General features: G+C 30.9%; 1 protein-coding gene across 29 annotated transcripts in view; it reads right to left on the bottom strand.

The window, feature by feature from the left end:
• Window positions 1–20,942, bottom strand: part of LOC113518763 (modifier of mdg4) — a 362,824-nt gene that overhangs the window by 204,855 nt on the left and 137,027 nt on the right. The window contains exon 5 of one of the 29 annotated variants that reach the window (XM_052892524.1): window positions 6,059–6,267. The exons of 25 other annotated variants lie outside the window; for them this stretch is intronic. In XM_052892524.1, the coding sequence (XP_052748484.1) occupies window positions 6,074–6,267 (194 nt within the window). In that variant the 3' untranslated portion in view covers window positions 6,059–6,073. Of the gene's footprint in view, window positions 1–6,058; window positions 6,268–7,055; window positions 8,328–11,832; window positions 12,086–14,186; window positions 16,243–20,942 lie in introns of those variants that run through there. 3 more of the 29 variants (XM_052892513.1, XM_052892520.1, XM_052892521.1) reach the window with 3 other exon arrangements.

Genomic DNA, 20,942 nt, shown 5'->3' with positions numbered 1-20,942 from the left:
TTTACACTTAGAGACTTTACAGCGAAAGCCTTAACACGTTATATAGATATAGAGTTGCACTTGTTTTTCCCGCATGAATGAAAAAAATATTTAGAAGAAATTAGTTTATTATCAAGTTATATTAAACAATTATCACATCTGTACCTATAAAAACACTTATATTAAATATACAGCGATCCAATTTAATACTGAACTCGACCACAGTAGGGTTTGTAAATCCCAGTTTGAGAAACTATGATTTAAAACAACAACTATAGCCTAAAACAAGGAAGATTCAAGTGAAAGACAAACACTTTGTACTAAGGTCACCTCTGTTCCACTCATGGTCCACTCCTTTTTAGTTCGTAGGTTTTTTTTAAATGGATGATAATGGATTGGTAACTCCGCCTGCGCTAACAGTATACGCTGGCGGGGCACCAGTGAGGGATGATAGGTGACAATGAAAATGCAGGTCAGTTAGCATATCGTGATGGATTCACTTGGAATAGAACACGATAGTTTCCAGAGGGAACTGCGAGGAGGTTCACCTGACAGTGTGTATACCTAATAATGGGGTAGCCTGTAAACACACCATCACGGTATCATCCCATCCTTCAAACCGAAACACAGCCATGCACACAACTGCTTCACGGTAGAAACACGAATCCCCAAGCAATCGACTTTTGTACAATCTCCCTCTCGTAAATACCTAACTGGTGTATACCTAACAATGGGGCTCCTAATCCCCATTTTTAACAATCCATTATCCCCCCTTAGATTGTAAGTTAGGAAATGGCAGTAAAATTAATCCTCAGGGTTAACGACACATGAAGGATATCATGGGACTCACAGTACTCTTTGATATCTGTAATCCTGGCATGTCTGTAAGTGACAGTCGTCATTTTTAACCTGGTCCCATGTCATTTCGAGTTACATAAAAAAAACCGTTTTCTAAACTATAATATCCAACATGTGTTTGATAAATCGTTTCAATAACATTTCATTTATGGTAATGCGTATTATTGATCTTGATAATTTGATCTTCAAAAGTGGTGACCGAAGATCGGCAGCCACTGCACCATTTGATACAGACCCAGAGCTTCTTTGGACAGTCCCTTTTGTAACTACTGTGCAGGTAGTAACGATTTGCGCCAATCATCAACAGGGGGCTACCTTGCCGTGTCTCGGTCATTCTTATATCTAAAATAAATAAAAAGCAAAAATAAATTTCAATACATTTTATTTAAAAGCAACTTTTGCCCGCTATTTTGTATGCTTGTACTTTCAAAGTAGATGACTATTTCTAGTTAACGTATCAAGATAAAATCCCGGATTTTAAGTACTTCAAGACTACAACTGCAAAAGTTGTATTCATTTGTATGTAGTAGTATTTACATGATGCTAGAACAAATTGACAGACAGACTAAAATTCTAAAAAATATTGCTTTAGTTTTTATTGCTCTTATACTCTACGTCATTTTTTTTTAATATCACCTATATACAGACGTCGTCTAACATATTTATAATTTTACTACTTAAGTAAGATAAAATCTTAGACTATATAGATAGACTGTCTTCATACAAATGCTTCGAGAAAAACGAGTCAACTTTTTCATACTATTTTGCGTAATAAATAGTTATGAGTGATTCCTTTATAACTTCTATATTTATTTTGTCTTATAAATTCTGCGCCTTTTTAATGCGCAAAAACTCGTTTTATTTATGAAATAATTAAATAAGGATACGTCGAGATACATTGTGTGCTTAAGTACATATATAAAACATTAATATATCAGTTAATAATTTTTGTCAGCTATTTTAACAATTAGCTAAAAAAAGTTGAGCCGTTTTTAGGGTCAACGTTCTGTCTATATAATTTAAAATTCAAATTTTAAATATATAAATGTATCATTACACACCACGAATACATACAACTCCAATCAGACTACCCAGTCTATCGAAATGCTTTACTGCATCCAACTATTAGACAGAAATGTTAGATAGAGATAGTCGGGAATATACATTATATACTATTGTTTAATATATCTGATGATTTTCCTTCAAGCCTGAATACTTACAAAATGATATCTCTATATTAATATACAAAGCAAACAAGTAATGTTCAATCAAATGGTAATGTGTTTTGCTTGGATATTAAAATAAATGTACTGTACTGAGACTGCAAATGATACGATATATATATTATCAAAAAGAATTTTAATAAACTTATATAAATTTATTGATAAAACATTAAAAATAAAAATAAAATATTTGCTAAACTTCAACCTTGTTTTACGAAACATGAAGATGCGAGGTAACATTTAACATTTGTCATTACAAATTTGATTATTCTTACAATGATGTTTTACGTATCTACACTATAGTTGTTATATTATTTTGATTAATTAATCAAAATAATATAACAACTATATACATATTTAATTAAATATGTATATATTTGTTTATGTGTGTATATATACATATATACACACACACATATATATATATACACACACACTTATGTCCTCTCGACCCAAATGACCCAAAGCTTGTCTAAGAAAGATAGCTTAGAGATAAGATCGCCTTTAGAATCACTTCTCATAAAAAAAATATTGTCTTTATAAATAAAATGTAAATAAATAAATAAATAATACTTAATTTTACAAATTATTTTATTTATAAACATTTGGAGAAAAACTTAGTTTGCTAAAACTTAGAAACTAATTAATGGGTGTGTTTATTCATACTTTTTACTATAACATCATCAATGGTGACCAGGCCCGCTCGGCATCCACGGGACCACTTTACACATCTCCAAATAGATTTAATACTGTTACAGCTATATTGGTTAAATCTATGGTTACCAAGAAGAATAACAGGACAACCGTATTTTGATTTTGTATAGACTGGATCTGAAAATTAATAAAAATGTGCAACTTGAATAAATAATTAGGAGTGGTTAATAAATAGCAATAAAATAAATAAATAATAATAATAAAAATAATTTTTATTCAAGTAAACTCAATAATAAGCATTTTTGAATTGTCGTTTTTTTATAAATCTCCCACTCAGTTTAGAATGCAATTTCAGCTGAGAATAACGGGCAAGAAACATAGCTACTTTTTATTAATAAGAGTTAAGTATACAACAAAAAAATGACTGGATAAAATGACTATCACAATCTTCATACACTCCACGTGTTGATAAAAGAAAGAAAAAAGCTACTACGGTACAATCAATCACAGTATTCTTGAAGAAACTATATATATATATATATATATATATATATATATACAGTGAGATAAAAATAAAAAAAATACGAATTTGATAGACTATTTATCTAATTTAAATCAATACTATTAAATATTTTAACATTCCCGCACGATAATTTTTGTTTTTTAATAAAAAAAATTATACCATAAAAATATTTTTACGTTAACTTAATGATAAAAGTAAGTAAATGAATAAAAAAAATATTAATACTTTGTTGGACCACCGTTAGCATTGATGATAGCTTGGAGTCTCTGCGGCATCGAATCAATCAAAATATAAGAAGAGTATTCTTTACTCGAAGATTTCGAATTATCGAGATAATCCCACACATGCTCTATAATATTAATATCAGGTGATTGAGGAGGAATATCTAGGTATTTTAGAAGCGTTTCCATGCTTTAGATATATATATATATATATATATATATATATATATATATATATATATATATATATATATATATATATATATATTCCAAAAAATTTGAAAATATTATATTTCGATTCATCTGAAAATAACAGTTTGCCAAAAATGATTTTTTCATTAATATATTTTTTTGCAAATCTTTTTTTCTAAATCATTTAAATACTTTTTACCGAGTTCTTCCATGATATCGAGCAATATCGGGACAGAAATATGGCAATCATTGATATTATTAATTTCTTGTAACACTTTTTTTGGATTTTTTTTTACACAATTTAAAATTTTCCGCCATCAATCTCTAGTGTTTTAGTAATAGAAAACCGATCAATTATACAACGATACAAATTTTGCATTTGCATTGATTATTAATAATTATTTTTCTCTCCTCTTCACTCGTTTCTTTTGCTTTACCGTCTATATGTCACTATAAAACGTCTAATATCTATACCTACGTGTGGTCCCGAAAAATTCGTTGATAGAATAGGCCAATACTTTTTGTTTGTCATTATTTGCTTCATAAAAATATTTTTATGTTGTATAATTTTTTTTTTAAAAACAATAATTATCATAAACAAAGTGGGTGTATTGATTTAAGTTAAATAAATAGAGGAAAGTCTATCAAATTCGTAATTATAACCCTAGAGACTTTTTACACTCACTGTATATATATATATATATATATATATATATATATATATATATATATATCAAAAAATTATCGGTTAAATATTCAAAATTATATATATTACAGATATCGCATCGTTATCCGTACTACCGATGCCTATAAACAATGTCCCTCGTGTGGTCCCGGTATAGAATAGGCAAGGCCTTCTTATCCGTGGGTGTCGTAAGAGACGGTTAAAGGAGAGCGAGGAATAGAAACATCTCTAATACCCTAACTGCGGTTACCAATCCGCCTGCCAAACGCGACAACTACTCGCAAAACTTTCCTTACGGAGAAGGGTTATGTAGCTAGGTTAGCAATAAAGAGTTAACGGCTGAAATAATAAATAATAAAAAAAACACATGAAAATACTCCATATTACAAATTTATTAGAATTACTTTTTAAAATAAGTAATATTATTAATTAATGAGTATGTACATTCGTATATTTCACTATATCGTCACCAACTGTGATTAAGCTCCCTCGGCAGCCCTCAGGCCACTTCACACACCTCCAGTTGGATTTGGGGCCATTAGATCTTTGATGATTAAATCGATATTGACCCAGGAGTATTACAGGCCGACCGTATTTTGATGTTGTATAGACTGCTTCTGAAAATTAATGACAATATGCTGCTATATATTTAGGTACTATTTGTGTGATCGATTTTAAATTACTTCTCAAATTCAAAATCATCTTTATTCAAATAGACTTGTTTACAAGTACTTTTAAATTTTCATTTTTTATGTATGCATAATAATCTATAAAACCATCCAAAATACAGTAAATGCGCCGATGGGCACATGTATAAATCAAACTTTATCATCAATCAACAAGGGTTTCTCATGCCCGCCAGATGTTGTGTGGGCGGGCGAGGTAGGGGCCTCGGGGTATACCCCTCTACCCCGATTTCAACTCCGGAGGCGACGACCTCCGGGTCGCTGGGTTCTTCAGCCGGCATACACTGATGGTCTGGTATGCTGGCGTGGTGTCTTGGTTATAATCCCTCGAAACGCGAAAAGGCGTGAGAGATTTTTCAAAAAGTGGAGATGATATATAAACTATGTTCAGCTAGCGCCTTTCAATAGTCGCTACTGATCAAACTTTATAACACTTACTAATATTGTAAATGTATAGATGGAGCCACTAGATAGAGTGACGACTTTTAAATGCATTGTAGGGAGTCAATGGATGTAGGTAGCTCAGGGCCGTTCCTTATAGAGTAATCTATGGGGAGGCTTATGTTCAACAGTGGACAGGCTAATGGCTGAGATGATGACGATGATTATAAATGTGAAAGAGAGTTTGTTTGTTACCTTATGATACCTTAATGGCTTAAACAATCACTATGAAATTTGGTATACACGTACTGTATGGAATGGAGAAAGACTTAATTTTATCCCGGTCAATAAACATATCCCGGTCACGCGGACGAATTCACAGGTAAAAACTAGTAAAATAAACTTATGGAGCGAAAACAACGTTGAGCACAAGACAGGGTTTTGTGAAATATCAACATTAGAATATAAGTTTTCATGAATCTGTTGGACAAAACGGTGACAACCCATTTACAAAATCTCAGAAGATCGATTCAAAACTCAGTTTAATACATGAGTGAACTAAAAGTCTATGGTCTCTGCCGACTCCAAAATCAAAAGAGCGAGTGTTAATAATAAAATGTTTTGAAAATCAACTTAAATTTTTAATCAATACACTAAACAATACAAGAGTTCTAATGATAAGTATGAATGTTGCTAATCTTGACGATTTTGTTGTAGTGAGTTTTTATCGAAGCTCTGCAACCCCAAGGCCATTTGACACACACAAACAGCCCCTTCTCACCCTTACTGCTGCTGTGTTTGTTGAAACGAAACTTGTTCAGTTGTATGACGGGATTTCCATTTCTTGTTTGCATAAATATTGCTCCTGAAAGAGAATTCCTTCGGTTTTATTAATTTGCAAATTGATTAGGAAACATAAAAGTTTTTAATTCCATTTATTTACTTATTTAAGAAAAATATACAGCTTTATATTTTACTTAAATAAGTAATAATTGTAATAATAAATATAACATTAATATATAGACCAATAAAGGTTGGTTTTAGTACGAATGAAAAAAATACACAAAAAAAAAACAATACTGTTGTAAATTAAAGTAAACATTTATTTCAAAATACTAAGACAAACAGATTTTAAGGAACCTGTATAATAGATAAAATTTAAGTTAAATTTTATCTATCCTTCTTTTTTTGGGCGACTTAGAATGGCATAGAAGCTAACGGCCAACCTGATGGAAAGTGGTAACCGTCGCTTATAAACATGAACTGTACCATAGACATAACAAAACTGTCGCCTATGATGACATTCATGCGTTGCCATTTCAGAGGAAAAGGGTGTTATGCCTCTGTACCCAGTAATTTAATTGCATCCAGCCTTTACAATAAAACTGCGTGTGTAGTCAAAAGACAAATTAAAACCAAATACCAAAATATTAACAATACAGAAATAACGTAGCACAAATTCTATTGACAAACATTTGGTAATAGTATTAGGCGAGACGCTGTGACGCAAAGCGCCACCTGAAAAAGACTTACGGATGAAGTCGAAACAACTATCGAAATGAGTTAATTAATTAGACATCGAATAAAAAATTAACATAAATTTTAAAAATAATATTATCAAAAGGTTACTCTTACAAAAAAACACATGATAGATATAATTAATTAAACTTTATTTAAATAATCTCAAGTTATTAAAATAAAACATTTTACACGAGCGTAACGCAGAATTTTAGTACTTTTAAAACTTACATAAACTAAATATAATTTCGTTAATAAAAATAAACGTCACATATATAAAAATAACATAATATATAGGGGTAAATATAAAAAAAAATCTAACCCCATTTAATATTTATATTCTATAAAAATTTAAAACACTAATGGACTAATCATGCTACAACGGGCGGACACTGTACGTATACTTTTATTCTCTATATTGTTAATATAAATATGAAACTTAGTAAAGATTTTTAATCTTTACATTTTTGACAATCAATCTTATTTAAACATCTGAAATTTTATATATTTATGGATTGTGTCCTCTAATTTTGTATTAAACATCACTTATCATTCACATGGTTAAATCTACAGATTAAAGCTAATACATGTTAAGCAATATCCTTTATTGCACTTATTGCGTCCTTTCTTAATGTTTTGTGCCCGTTGTAACACGAATAGTCCTAATTCCTTTAATTAGTTTGTTAACATCTTCCTGCATGCCCTTATCCTGTATAATTCGATCGAATGAATGATATGCGTAATATGATCTTAACCTGCATTCATCTCTAGTCGTGTTTGCATTCAATCCCGTTCTAGCCATATTGTCTTAGACTATCTATCTGCCTCTTAGTAGATTTTCCTCTACACTCATAACTATCAAATTTGATAACTTTTTTAAAACATCTTCGTCCCTGCATATCACACCAAAATAAACAATTACTTCGTCACTTCTCTGTCACTGGCGTTACTTTGAATCTTTTACTGATATGGATACTTATTCTTTATCTTGTCCACGCTTCACACATACAATCATTTTAATATTCGTACTTGCAGTCATCTATGGTCTGTCAACTTTCTGGACCAATATACCGGTTCGTTCAAAACAGCGGATCGGATCACATTTCTGCAAATACTCGAAACTTCACAAGTCACGCGTGGTTGCCTAACCTACTCGTATATTAAAACCTCCTTTGTAATATATAATTAGTATTTAAAAATGATTGTGATATTGTCTAAATCGAATTATTTTGTTTTCACACGTAGTAATGGTGGATCTGCAACCGCTAGCCCATTTTATGCATCTCCATACTTTGTTGCGGTCTTTTGGGTTCTTCAAACTAAACCGGTTGCCGCCACATTGGATTATGGTGCGCCCACGCCGCGACATGACATATTCAGCGCCGTCGATTCCTTGAATGAGAAACCCTGAATAAAAAAAAAATTCTATATAAATACATATAAACAATAAAAAAAAAATTAATAACAGAATAGATAAAATACAATCGAAATTAGTTTAAATAGTTGTACTAAATATATATAAGAATGTATTTATAAATACTAATTATATTATATATATATATATTAGCGTAATAGATTCTTACATAATATTTATTAATATTCATATATTAACAATTAAATAGGTAATCATATTAGTAGTAAAAACTCTTTTTTGCTCAATTATTTAATAACCACATACAGAGATACACTCATACACTTGTATTAATTTTGAAATAACACATCAGGTACTTAACCACAAGGTGTATTTAGAGTAACATTATATTTTGTTACAATTCGTTCTTAATATATTTTATATCTCTTTCTTTCTTATCGATTATCAGAGGATCTACCATGAAATGTTATCTGAAAATTTGTGGCCGAACGAAATAAAAAATTGATGTTAAAATTGCTTAATACATACTGTTTAAAAATATTTATAATGTTAAAATATCATTCCTTTGGACATTTATAGTAGGACTGATGATAAACAAAATGTTAAGCTCCAATCATTGGGTCGATTTTAGTATAGAACAGAATAGAATAGTATAAAAAATTATTATCTGACAAAAACAAAAATTTACAATCGCAGGAATGAACAATAACAATAACATGAATGAAAGAACTATAAACGAAAACACGAAATGGCATCTGAAAATTCGGGATTTCATTTCATAGTAGACCCCTGTTGTGTATGTTATATTGATAATACCACGGATATTTTATTGAACTGTCTGATACTCATAGTACTTGCTAAAACCAATGGTTACCACTTTTCATCAAATGAGCCGTTAGCTTGTCAGTCATTCAAGTCGCCACTTAAGAACCTTTCTTCCCCATCGGTTGTCAGTTCTTCGAATTATGTGACCAGCCCATTGCCACTTCAGCTTGCTTATCATTTGGGCAATGTCGGTTATTTTGGTTCTTTTGCGGATATCCTCGTTTCAGATTCTATCACGCAAACAGACTCCGAGAATGTTAATAAAATAATGTTAATAATTTTATCTAAATATTTTTATTACAATGCACAAAAATCACATGACTGTTTACTTTTATTTTTAAATAACAATTTATTTCACGTGACAATGATTGATGAAAGAAATCTTTAAAATTAAATGTTTTACCACTAGGTTTGTGTACATTAAAACAAATATATGTAACCTTTTTAATAACACAAAGTATAAAGGAAAATCAGTATTAGTGATTGTGATCGAAATTGGTTTTCACTATGACATCATCTAATGTAATGATGAAGGCCTTGCAACTAGTAGAACACTGAATGCATACCCATCTAACTTTGAAGCCTTTTGAAGAGGGTTTGTGTTTGCTGAAGCGGTACTCGCCAACTTTAATCATTCGATTGCCGAACTTGGACACCATAAATTCTGGAACTGTATGAATTTGTCAAATTAATTATAATGAAATATTATATTAATATAGTAAGTACAAGCATAGCGAGTCTACAGTCAAATTAAGCTATTGCTTATTATTGGGAATATGTTATCAGGTAGTATTATACCTAATTACATATTCCCAGTATTTTTTAAAAATTGTTTTGTTTTTTTTTTTATGCAACTTAAAATAGCAAATAAGCTGAGAACTTACCAGATGGAAAGTGGCAACCGTTATTTATAGACATGAGCAGTATCATGGATATAACAGAGTATACTGTTTCGCCCATGATACCCTCCATGCGTCACCATTCCTGAGGACTCAGGTGTTATTCCTCTGTACCCTGTAAATTCACTGTCATATCCCATCCTTCAAACCGAAACACAGCCATGCAAACACAACTTCTTCACTGTAGAAACGTGAATGGAATACAAATACCTAAGCAAACGACTTTAAACAAAGTTTCACTTTGGTAATCTAGTTGTATATAGATATCAAATATAAACTCAATCAGTATAAAGAATTACGATCTTATTAATAAGTACACAGCTATACAAGTTTTACAACTAATTATATAAAAAAAAAAACATATGGCACTTGGTCTTCTGGTGAAACATTAGTACAGATCGTTGAACTCTATTCACAGTTTTATAGTAATTGAATAAGTAACACATACGATACAGTTTTAGAATAACTTTTAAGAAGAATCCACGGTTTAACTTATAAATTAAAAGAACATATTCGAAAACCTAATAACATATTTTTAATAAAAAAAAAAATAGATTTAAAAAAGAAACACCTGCTCCATAACTATAAAACATGTCAATAGAGTTTTAAGATAATGATGGCGATCTATTTTATACTATAGTAATTTCAATTAAAAAATCCTTATCCATATTTAATTTTAAACTTAAATGCGCAAATCTGTATGTTTCTATTACCTTTTGGTCCCTTAACAAGTCAACCAAATACCGTGGAATTTGGCATTGCACAGTATTTAACGCACCAAAAAAAAAAGAAAAACAAAAGTAGAAATTGAAAGTACTATGTTTTAAAAAAGGTTCCAAACGACATTATATGTTTAATTTCTAATTTACATAAAGAGTTTACATTAATTATTATTTGATTTCAATGACAATGATTACTGTTTATTTTGAGGATAGTGTCTTCTATAGTAATGATATACGCCCTACATCCTTTAGTCCACTTGGTACACAACCAGCGCTGCTTCTGTCCATGTCTGCACTTGTTCCGACTAAATCTATGTCCGCCGAGCATGATCATCGGGTTGCCTCTGCAAGATTCCACAAATATCGGTTTATCTAAAAAAAAATACGAATATTTGTGTAACCTAAAATTGTCGGGGGGAAGGAATTGTTAGTAATAAGGATTACCAACGCCATTGCCAGCAATATACCCTGTCGGATCAACCTCCCCGTGGTCAATAGAAACAATCGTAATGAATTTCAGGTTCATCACGATGGGCTAATTGACCTGCCTTTTCATTCTCACCTATTATGTCAATAAACCTATCAATGAAATAAAGAGATTGTTTACTAATTGCTAGCAATATCCATCGTAGTGATATTGTCATAATGGGCCAACTGGCCAGACTTCATCTTCGCATATTCTTTACTGGCACCTCGCAAGCGAAAAGCAAGTAAGATTACCACTACATTTGATTGACATTGACACTAATGATTCAATTTGACACACAATCAGATGACCTCAACTATCGATAGGATCTATTTCTGTCTCGATTCCTGCTTGAGGAGACTCGGAGTTTGTTCCTGACCGATACCAAGCGCCTGGCCGCTGAACTGTGGGATCAAAATCTTGGTTCTCGCCAGCGAAGACGGTGTAATTATTCTAGCACAGAGAAAGAACCAGTACCTATATTTTTGTGGGCGGTTTTATATACATTTTATTATAAAGAAATTACATTACTTTTTCTGTAAAGTGAATAATTGACTTCCCTTCTCAAGTACAATGAACGAATTATGAAATATATATTAAAGTATAAGTGCTAATAGAAACTCGTGAATATAAGTAAGTACGTATTTATTGAAATAATATAAATAAAATATTATAGTTACATTATCAATGGTTATGTGAATTATTAGTGCTAATTATTGTTTCATTAAAGGTAGTAATTGTCGCTTTGCAGCCGTTAGATATTTTGGTGCAGATCCATCGCAACTTGGGACCCTTGTATTGGCTATGTTTATTGTATCTGTGGCTGCCGAGCTGCAGGACGGGATACCCGAAACGAGATGTTGTGAACACTGGTCGTAACACTAAAACAGAAGTAATGTAAAATATACTTACTATACTAATATTTAATTTGGGTCACTGCAATACACTGCAAGACACACACGGCGAAAACATATTTTCGTATTTTATCTTTTGTTTTATTTTTATAATTATGTAACTCGTGTGCCATAAATGACTCAAATAATGTGTTTATCTATCTAGCTAATATTAATATTAATAAATAATTGTCATATACTTCTGAAAAAGCTACATATTGGGGCGATTCTGAGAGGCCATTTTTCTTTTTTTCAATTTTGAATTTGATATCACAGTGAAACCTTTGTTTTAAGGACCAATATGAATTTCTAATAGAATTAAGTCGAAATTATTATAAATTAAATTTATGGTGGTCCATAAAACAGTAATTGTACAAAACCATCAAATTTAAATATTAGACTAAAAGATAATCGAAACCGTTGTTGAATGACTGTGACTTTGGTAAATAAAATTGGTCAGCAAATTGTTAAGTTTGTAATTACTGGTGATTGTTTATTTAATAAGTGAATATGATATCAAAATTTTCTAATAATAATCTAAATCGAAAACTAATATTACTTATAACTCTCACATACTAATGTATTTCATTAAAACAATATAAACAAAAAAAGTTATGTAGTTACGTCATTGCAGATGACGTCTGTTAATGTTATTAGGGTTTTACTTTCAAATACTTTACGATATATATACTTATTTTTAAAAATTATTAAAAAATAAAATGTAATACAAAATGCTATTATTAAGTAATTATCAATAGGCACCTCAGAAAAAACAATGTGTGTAATAATATAGTATGTATGTATTAAAAAAATAGATTATAAGTCAAAAAAAAGTATCGATAATAGTTTTCTGTTGTTCACATCAATATTCTCTTCCATTTTTATGAACCTCGGACCCACAGGATTTTTTTTTTATAAGAGAGTACAAAACGTCACCCCACATACTGCATTTGATCCCCTTATTCATAAAAACTTAAACCTACTACAAATCTATTTAAGCTATCAAACTATTTTGTCACTGTCTTTCAAATTGGGAATGTAGCATAAAAGAAAGAGACAAAACAGTTCAATAGCTACAATAACCTTATAAGACGTTTGATGTTTTTATAAGAGCATTAGTTTTTTAATACGTTCACATACCTTATATACATGAAATGTAAATAAAATAATGGAATAATAAATAACGACAATAGTAGCTTAGTGTTTTATTTTTCACAATATCTTACTCCACATAAAACTGTATTACATCGCGTTTTCTTTATCTATACTATTTTGTTTTTTTACTTGACATAAACTTTCCTTAACAACCTATGTTACAGAATAAAAGAAAAATATATATTATATCTACATCCATATATTTATTTTTTTATTTAATTTGTGTTTCTAGCTTTAGTCTATAGTAAGTTATTTTTAACCTTTAAGCAAGTCATTTTTATTATTTTTTTTTATTATTTCAGCCGTTAACTGTCCACTGCTGAACATAAGCCTTCCCCATAAGGGGAGTAATGCCAGTAGTTGCCACGCTTGGCAGGCAGGTTGACAACCGCAGTTTGGCTTTTAGAGATGATTTACGAGGGACGCTGCTGCCCATCCCTCGCCCTCCCTTAATCGCCTCTTACGGGAAAGGAAGAGTCGGCCCATTCTATGCCGGGACACACACGGCAAAGCAAGTCATAAGAGAAAGTAATCAAAATTAATACTGCAATCAAAACATTTTCTTACTTGAGCTGATTAATAGCACACATTATCGTACAACTTTGTACGAATTATGATATTTTGTGTGCAAGAAAAAAGGAAGAAGAAACCAATTTACCGTAATACGGCACAATATCGTCTGGTTTAACCGTTACTATATGATAGGAGAGCAAAATGTGAAAACTTTTAATTTTTCGTGACCGTATCGTGGTTGTGCACGAAAATGTAAAGGTCTGTAGTTACATACAATTTGCTTCTCTATTATATCGTAATGTGAAATCGTATACGTGCCATGCGATAGTAAAAAGTAGTATAGTAAAAGCGTCTTTTTCAGAACTAATACAAGGAGATTCTCAATTCTACTGCATTTTTAAGTATATGATATTAAACAATATTTTTGGAAGTAAAAAAATTTATTTTATCGACATACTTCTTTATCCTTCTATATCAGAACTTCCGGTCATGAGCATTTATTTATTTATTTTATTATACGAAATAAAAACATATTATAAATACTTAATTCCACGACGGGGGGAGGGGGGGAGATAAATGTGTACTGATGAATCAATCAAAATCAATGAATCTGATTGTGGATTCAGACCAAATAGACGACGTACTGAAGAAGAGGCAAATTAAAAGTACGCCCATAACCGGCAAATGTGTATGAAAGGATTAAAGAATATAGAAAAAGCAAAAGAGGTTCGCTTAAATCGAAGCATTTGGCGTTCCATTGTTCCTGCCTACCCTAATGGGAGACAGGCGTGACAGATATGTAATTCCACGACAGTTGTGTTCTTTTTTTATGTAACTTAGAATGGTAAACAAGCTGGCGGTCCACCTCTATGTTTTAGTTTACTAAAAAAACTATTTAAATCTAGTAAATAATCTATTAAAACTAGACATCGATATTAAAAACATTTAACAGCCATACTTGTATGATTAATTCTCACAACACTACGTAAATTAACTACTAACGAATAGTACCTACAACATTTACAATCTTACTAATGTAAGATTGAAATGTATTTAATAATAATTTTTTTATGCAACTTACAATGGCAAACAAGCTGACGGCCCACCTGATGAAAAGTGGTAATCGTTGCTTATACACATGGGCATAACAGAGTATACTGTTTCGCCCATGATACAACTCATGCGTTGCCATACCTGAGGTCTCAGGTGTTATTCCTCTGTACCCTATAAATTCACTGCCGTATCTCACCCTTCAAACGGAAACACATCCATTCTAACACAACTGCTTCAGCGTTGAAACACGAATGGGATAGAAGTGTCCAAGCAAATGACTTTTGTACAAAGTCTCCCTCTGGTACACATTATATAAATACATTATTTTAATATATTCTTTAATCATCCCAAACTATATTCCTAACTCAACCTATTATTTTATTTCTAATTATTTTCTTAACATAACTGAAATGTGTTCAAACTATATATACCAACAAAATTGTACTCAATCAGAAATACAAGTAGTAATAAAGTATTTTTATGGATATACACACGGCGATGTACTTACGAGTACTACTGAATAATGACAGATAATAATGAAGTCAATTGGCCGACAAATAAGGATTAATGCCCAGTGATTAAAAAAATAAAAAAATTTAGTAACGCAAAATATTTGTGGATTGAAACATCGTAGAATGACTACGGCATAATTTAACAACATCTTAAAAATGGTTATAGTTATTATTCTTAAGGATGACTATGTTGTTTACAGCAAATATCGTAGCTTCAAACCGACGAACCGCTTAGGGCAGGTCCGTCTAACTTTAAGGCCCTTGCTCTTGTAACATTTGTTGCATCTGTGCCTCCATCATTATTATGAAATAATGATGACTTAGAAAAAAATCTCAGTTGAGTTACAAAAAATGTAAAGAAAATGAGGCCATAGAATGAATACGGCGCAACTTAACGGTACCTCAAAAATCTTAAGATACTATTATGAAGTAATGAAAACAAATCTCGGTTGAGTTACAAAAAATGTAGAGGAAATGATGCCATAGAATGAATACGGCACAACTTAACGGCATCTCAAAAATCTTAAGGATGACTATTTTGTTTAGGGTCCTTGCTCCTGTAATATTTGTTGTATCTGTGCCTTCTTGACTTCGATATGATTTATGGTCATTATTATGATGTAATCCTTACTTATAGAAAAAATTCTCGGTTGAGTTAGGAAAAATATAGAGGAAATGATGCCATACAATGAATATGACACAATTTAATGGCATCTTAAAAATGGTTATGGTTATCATTCTTAAGGATGACTATGTTGTTCACAGTGACTACGGTAGCTTTACAACCGACTGATGCCTTGGTACAGGTCCACCTAGCTTTAGGGCCCTTGCATCTGTAATACTTGTTGTATCTGTGTCTCCCTAACTCCAATACTGGTTTACCATATCGTGATGTTGTGAATACCAAGCCATCTGTAACAAAAAAAGTTTTGTTAGTAATTTCATCATCATCGTTAGGGATTTACAAATGATAAAATGTCCCATTTTACCAATATGGTTTTTTAAAGAAAAGGGAATTACCATGCTCATGTAGGGAAAACATAATTCATTTATTCAGGGTTACCTACATAATAGTGTTAATTCCCCTTTATAAAAAAAAATATAGAACGAAAGTTTAGAAGTTAACAGTTCATAGTAGAATTTTTACAATAAAATGTTAATATAGAAGTAATAGACGGTACTTACCCAGAGAGGACACTTACATAACTCTTCTACGAACAAATACTTCGCACTAAGGACTATAATACGAGTACAATCAAATCACTTCATTACAACAAACTATTACAGATGGATCTGTAATAGTTAGTATCCTGGATTTTTATTCATTATTACGTGAATATCAACTATAAATACCGTAAATTGCTAAAAAGAAACATTTTTCATAGCAAGGACATTATTTGTACTTGTACTAACAATAACTTTATTATTAACATTTAATAATTTTTATGATAGACTTACAGAATTGAAAAAGGTACTGGTAAACTGTACGTATTTATAAGTTTAACATTAAAATTTTTTATTAGACATTTTGTTTACAAAATGTGAATTTATATGGTTATGGTTATTATTATTATGAATTAATTATGGTTATGGTTATTATTAGTCCTGACTATGTCATTGTTTATAGTTATTACCGAAGCTCTGCAACCAACAGAAGCCTTGGTGCAGGTCCATCTCGCGTTCACACCTTTATATTTACAATGCTTGTTGTAACGAAATTTCCCCAAATGTAAAACAGGATTGCCATAACGAGATGTTGTAAACATAGCGTATTGTACTGAAATACATAATCGTATTAAATAGCGTAAATTTAATGAAATATAATAATGTAAATGTAATATATTTATATATATTTAATTACTATTTTTATTTAAATGTTGACAACTAAACAGTAAGTATGTAGGTACATTTTACCTGCAATTTTTTTCATTCCGTTAAGTCCAAATAGTGTACTTAAAAATAAGTGTCAACAACGCTAATGTTTAAAAGTAATAATCAACAAAACACTAATAACCCTATATATATATATATATATATATATATATATATATATATATATATATATATATATATATATATATATATATATATATATATATATATATATATATATATATATATATATAACGACAATGGTTTTCATACATACTTAATCACCACTGCAATTTATTACATAGCACAATTATATAGGTACACTTATTTTTAAAAATGTCATCTTTCGTTTCTAGAGATTTTATATGATTAAAAGTTTGTAAATCTAATTATGGTTATGGATATTATTAGTCCTGACTATTTCTCTAATGACAGTATATACCGAAGCTCTGCAATCACCAGAGGCCTTAATACAAGTCCATCTAACATTTACACCCTTATTACAGTGCTTGTTGTAATAAAATTTCCCTACTTGTAAAACTGGGTTGCCATATCGAGTAGTTGTAAATGCAATGAATGGGATTGAAAGTACAATTAAATTAGCAACAGTAAAAAATATAATTACCAGATACCTCTTATATATATTTAAATCACTAAGGCAGTAAACAAGGATACGTTCTTGATTAATGATGGTCTGTGGTTACCTTGACTTATGAACGCCTGCAATATCAGAGATAATACTTTTATTTTATTTGAATCTAACCCCAAAGGTTTTATAGAATTTTCATATAAATATGAAAAACTAAAATTTATAATGATAATTTAATAACATTTACAGTTCTGTATTTAGTATTAGTTATAAAATTAATAAAAATATATGTTGCCTCCAGACTTGTTCTCATTTCTATCTACAGTCTACGGGGTGAATAGCAATTGCTTGTCGAACAGTGTTGCTATGCATTGATTATTATTTCTCCCTATATGCATTGACAACCTCCCCCAGGTCAAGGACAGAAAGTTCAGACGCTTGAAGATCTATTTTCACGTCATCGTGAAGTAATGAGCAGGTTTGGTGCAAACTTCGTTGATAAATTCTTTCGCTGTTTTAATATCTGCGATTCTAGCGATTCCATCTCGTCCAGGGTATAATTTATGTATACTCGTACATCCAACTCGTCATTATAATGGTGGAATATCAGGATATTTCAAGACAACCATGTCTCCTTCTTTTACATCGTCTTGCTTTATTCTCCATTTATTTCTAAGGCGATTTGCACACATATACATTTCTCCAACGTCCCCAAAAGTATCATTTCAACTGTTTTAATACGAATAACTAGTACCGGTTTAATTGATGATAACGTCATCAGTCGTAACCAGAGTAGAGTAGATATTTAGAGTGTATTTAGAGTCATTACTGTATTTAATGATTTTGTGGCTTCTGTTTGATGATAATATTATTACTTGTAATCAAACTGGCTAAATATCTAGAGTGAACCTAAGTTCATTCTCTCGATCTATATATGTATATAAATATTTTCTTATATTCTCTTTTTTGTACTTTCTGTAAATATATAAATAGATACTACAGTATGAATAGCTCTAAAACTGTATTTAATGACTGTATTAATGATTATGTGGCTTCTGTTTCATGATAACGTTATCAATCGTAATTAAAGTGGCTGGACACCCAGAGTGAACTTTGACGCATATCCACCTTGCACGCAGCCCTTGACTTCGGCTCCATTTATTAAATCTGTACTTGCCTATTTGAATGACAGGTTTGCCACGTGCCGAGATTGTATAGATTGCCTCTGTAATGTGTCATATTATAATATTGTATATTATTTTGGAGTTTTGAAACATAAATATAACAAACCCATAGATAAATTCACTTCTCCATACCTCTTTAGTATACTTACATCTTGAAGTGTACGAATCAAAATATAAAATAGATATAAAAAACGAGACACACTATATTTTTATGAAATTTTAACAATACATCAGCTCCTCCGGATGTTTCTGGACGGTTCGTAATAAGACTCGATTTGCTTTAAAACGCTTTGTGGTCAGTGCCATCTTTTAGTCTTCGATTGTGTAACTTAAGTCGATGTATATCAATGTAGTGATATTTTTATTAAATAAAGTACCTAGTTAGTAATTAATAGCTAACAATGATATCTAGAATTAATGAGAAACAACAACACCATTCTAAAATTCACAGTCTTATATTTTTTTAACGGACGTTTAACAAACTTATTGAAAACATAGAAATTCAGTTAATAATATATTATATTATATTTATACTTATGTACATTTAAAAATTTATATTAATTTATTATTTCTCAATGTCAATCATGATTAAATAAAAAAAAAAATTATCAATGATTGTGAAACTGAGAATATTTGACAATCTCTTGCTCAATAGTAGTGATTCTCGCCCTACATCCCTGGTGATCTTTGGTGCAGACCCAATGGGTTTTAAGTCCAGAACTACGAGAGTATTTATTGAATCGATAACCACCCCATTGAATGACAGGTTTTCCTTTACGGCTTACTGTGAAAACTGGCTCTGAAACACAAATAGTAAAAATAAATAAATTTTAAAGACGTAGTGCTAGAACAGTCAAAGTACAAGTACGATAAACAGCTCGCTTGCATGCTATGTTTCAAGTTGAAGAGTGGATATGGTAAAGATACAGGATACTGTGACTCTTGTATGGGTTGACAAGGGGAAGTTTAAGTATTACGTAACACAACACCTCGCAACATTTTCTGTACCCTCTCTCTCCTCCCTTCCTAAACGTCATGTAACAGCCAAGTGACCATTTTTACCTAAAAGTCACAACATTAACAAATACTAGCAACAAAATAAAAATTACAAACAATACAGTCGCGGGATTCCCTGTGAAACATAAACGAAAGGGTTGCCAACTTGAGAAATTTTAATGCCCTATTTTTCTATTTACATAAAAAAATGTCCTTATAACGCATCCTTACCTTTTATAAAACCACTCCCCCTTCCCCGAAATTGCGTTACATAATAATTGAACGCTCCCAACATGCGAGTAATGTCTCTGCTATGAGCTTTCATGAGCTATACGACTATATGATCATTAATATCGAGCAGACGGTATGTTCGTTTGCAACCTCGTTGTAATTAATTTAAGTATTCGTAACATAATTTTTAATAAAATAAAACGTCATCAGCTATGTCTGAAGGCATGTATTATCATAAAACAAGTACAAAATGTAATTTTAAAATGTGTTTACTCCTGTCGAAATACCAAATATGTATACTCACGTAATTACATATATATATATATATATATATATATATATATATATATATATATATATATATATATATATATATATATATATGATTAAAAGTTAATATATATATATATATATATATATATATATATATATATATATAAAAGCACATTGTCATTGCCACTTTTCCCTTCAGTTTTCTTTATAACAAAATCTGCAAATTTTTATACAAACGTTTGTACTATTGCGCGTGGTACTTCTATCGTTACTAATGAGTATGTTCATTATGTTCGTAGACAATTGTATTGTCGATGGTAATGAGTCTGGCTCGACATTTATGAGTGGGTTCCTTGACACACAGCCATCGTCCTTTTGGTCCTTTGCCAGCCTTCTTGTTGAATCGATAACATCCTAATATAATGACGGGATTCCCGTACCGAGAGACAGTGAATATTGGCTCTGAA

Source organism: Galleria mellonella, unplaced genomic scaffold (assembly GCF_026898425.1).
Source record: "Galleria mellonella isolate WM207_F2 unplaced genomic scaffold, CSIRO_AGI_GalMel_v1 utg159, whole genome shotgun sequence".
NCBI classification, from domain to species: domain Eukaryota; kingdom Metazoa; phylum Arthropoda; class Insecta; order Lepidoptera; family Pyralidae; genus Galleria; species Galleria mellonella.
This window is presented reverse-complemented; position numbering and strand designations above follow the sequence as displayed.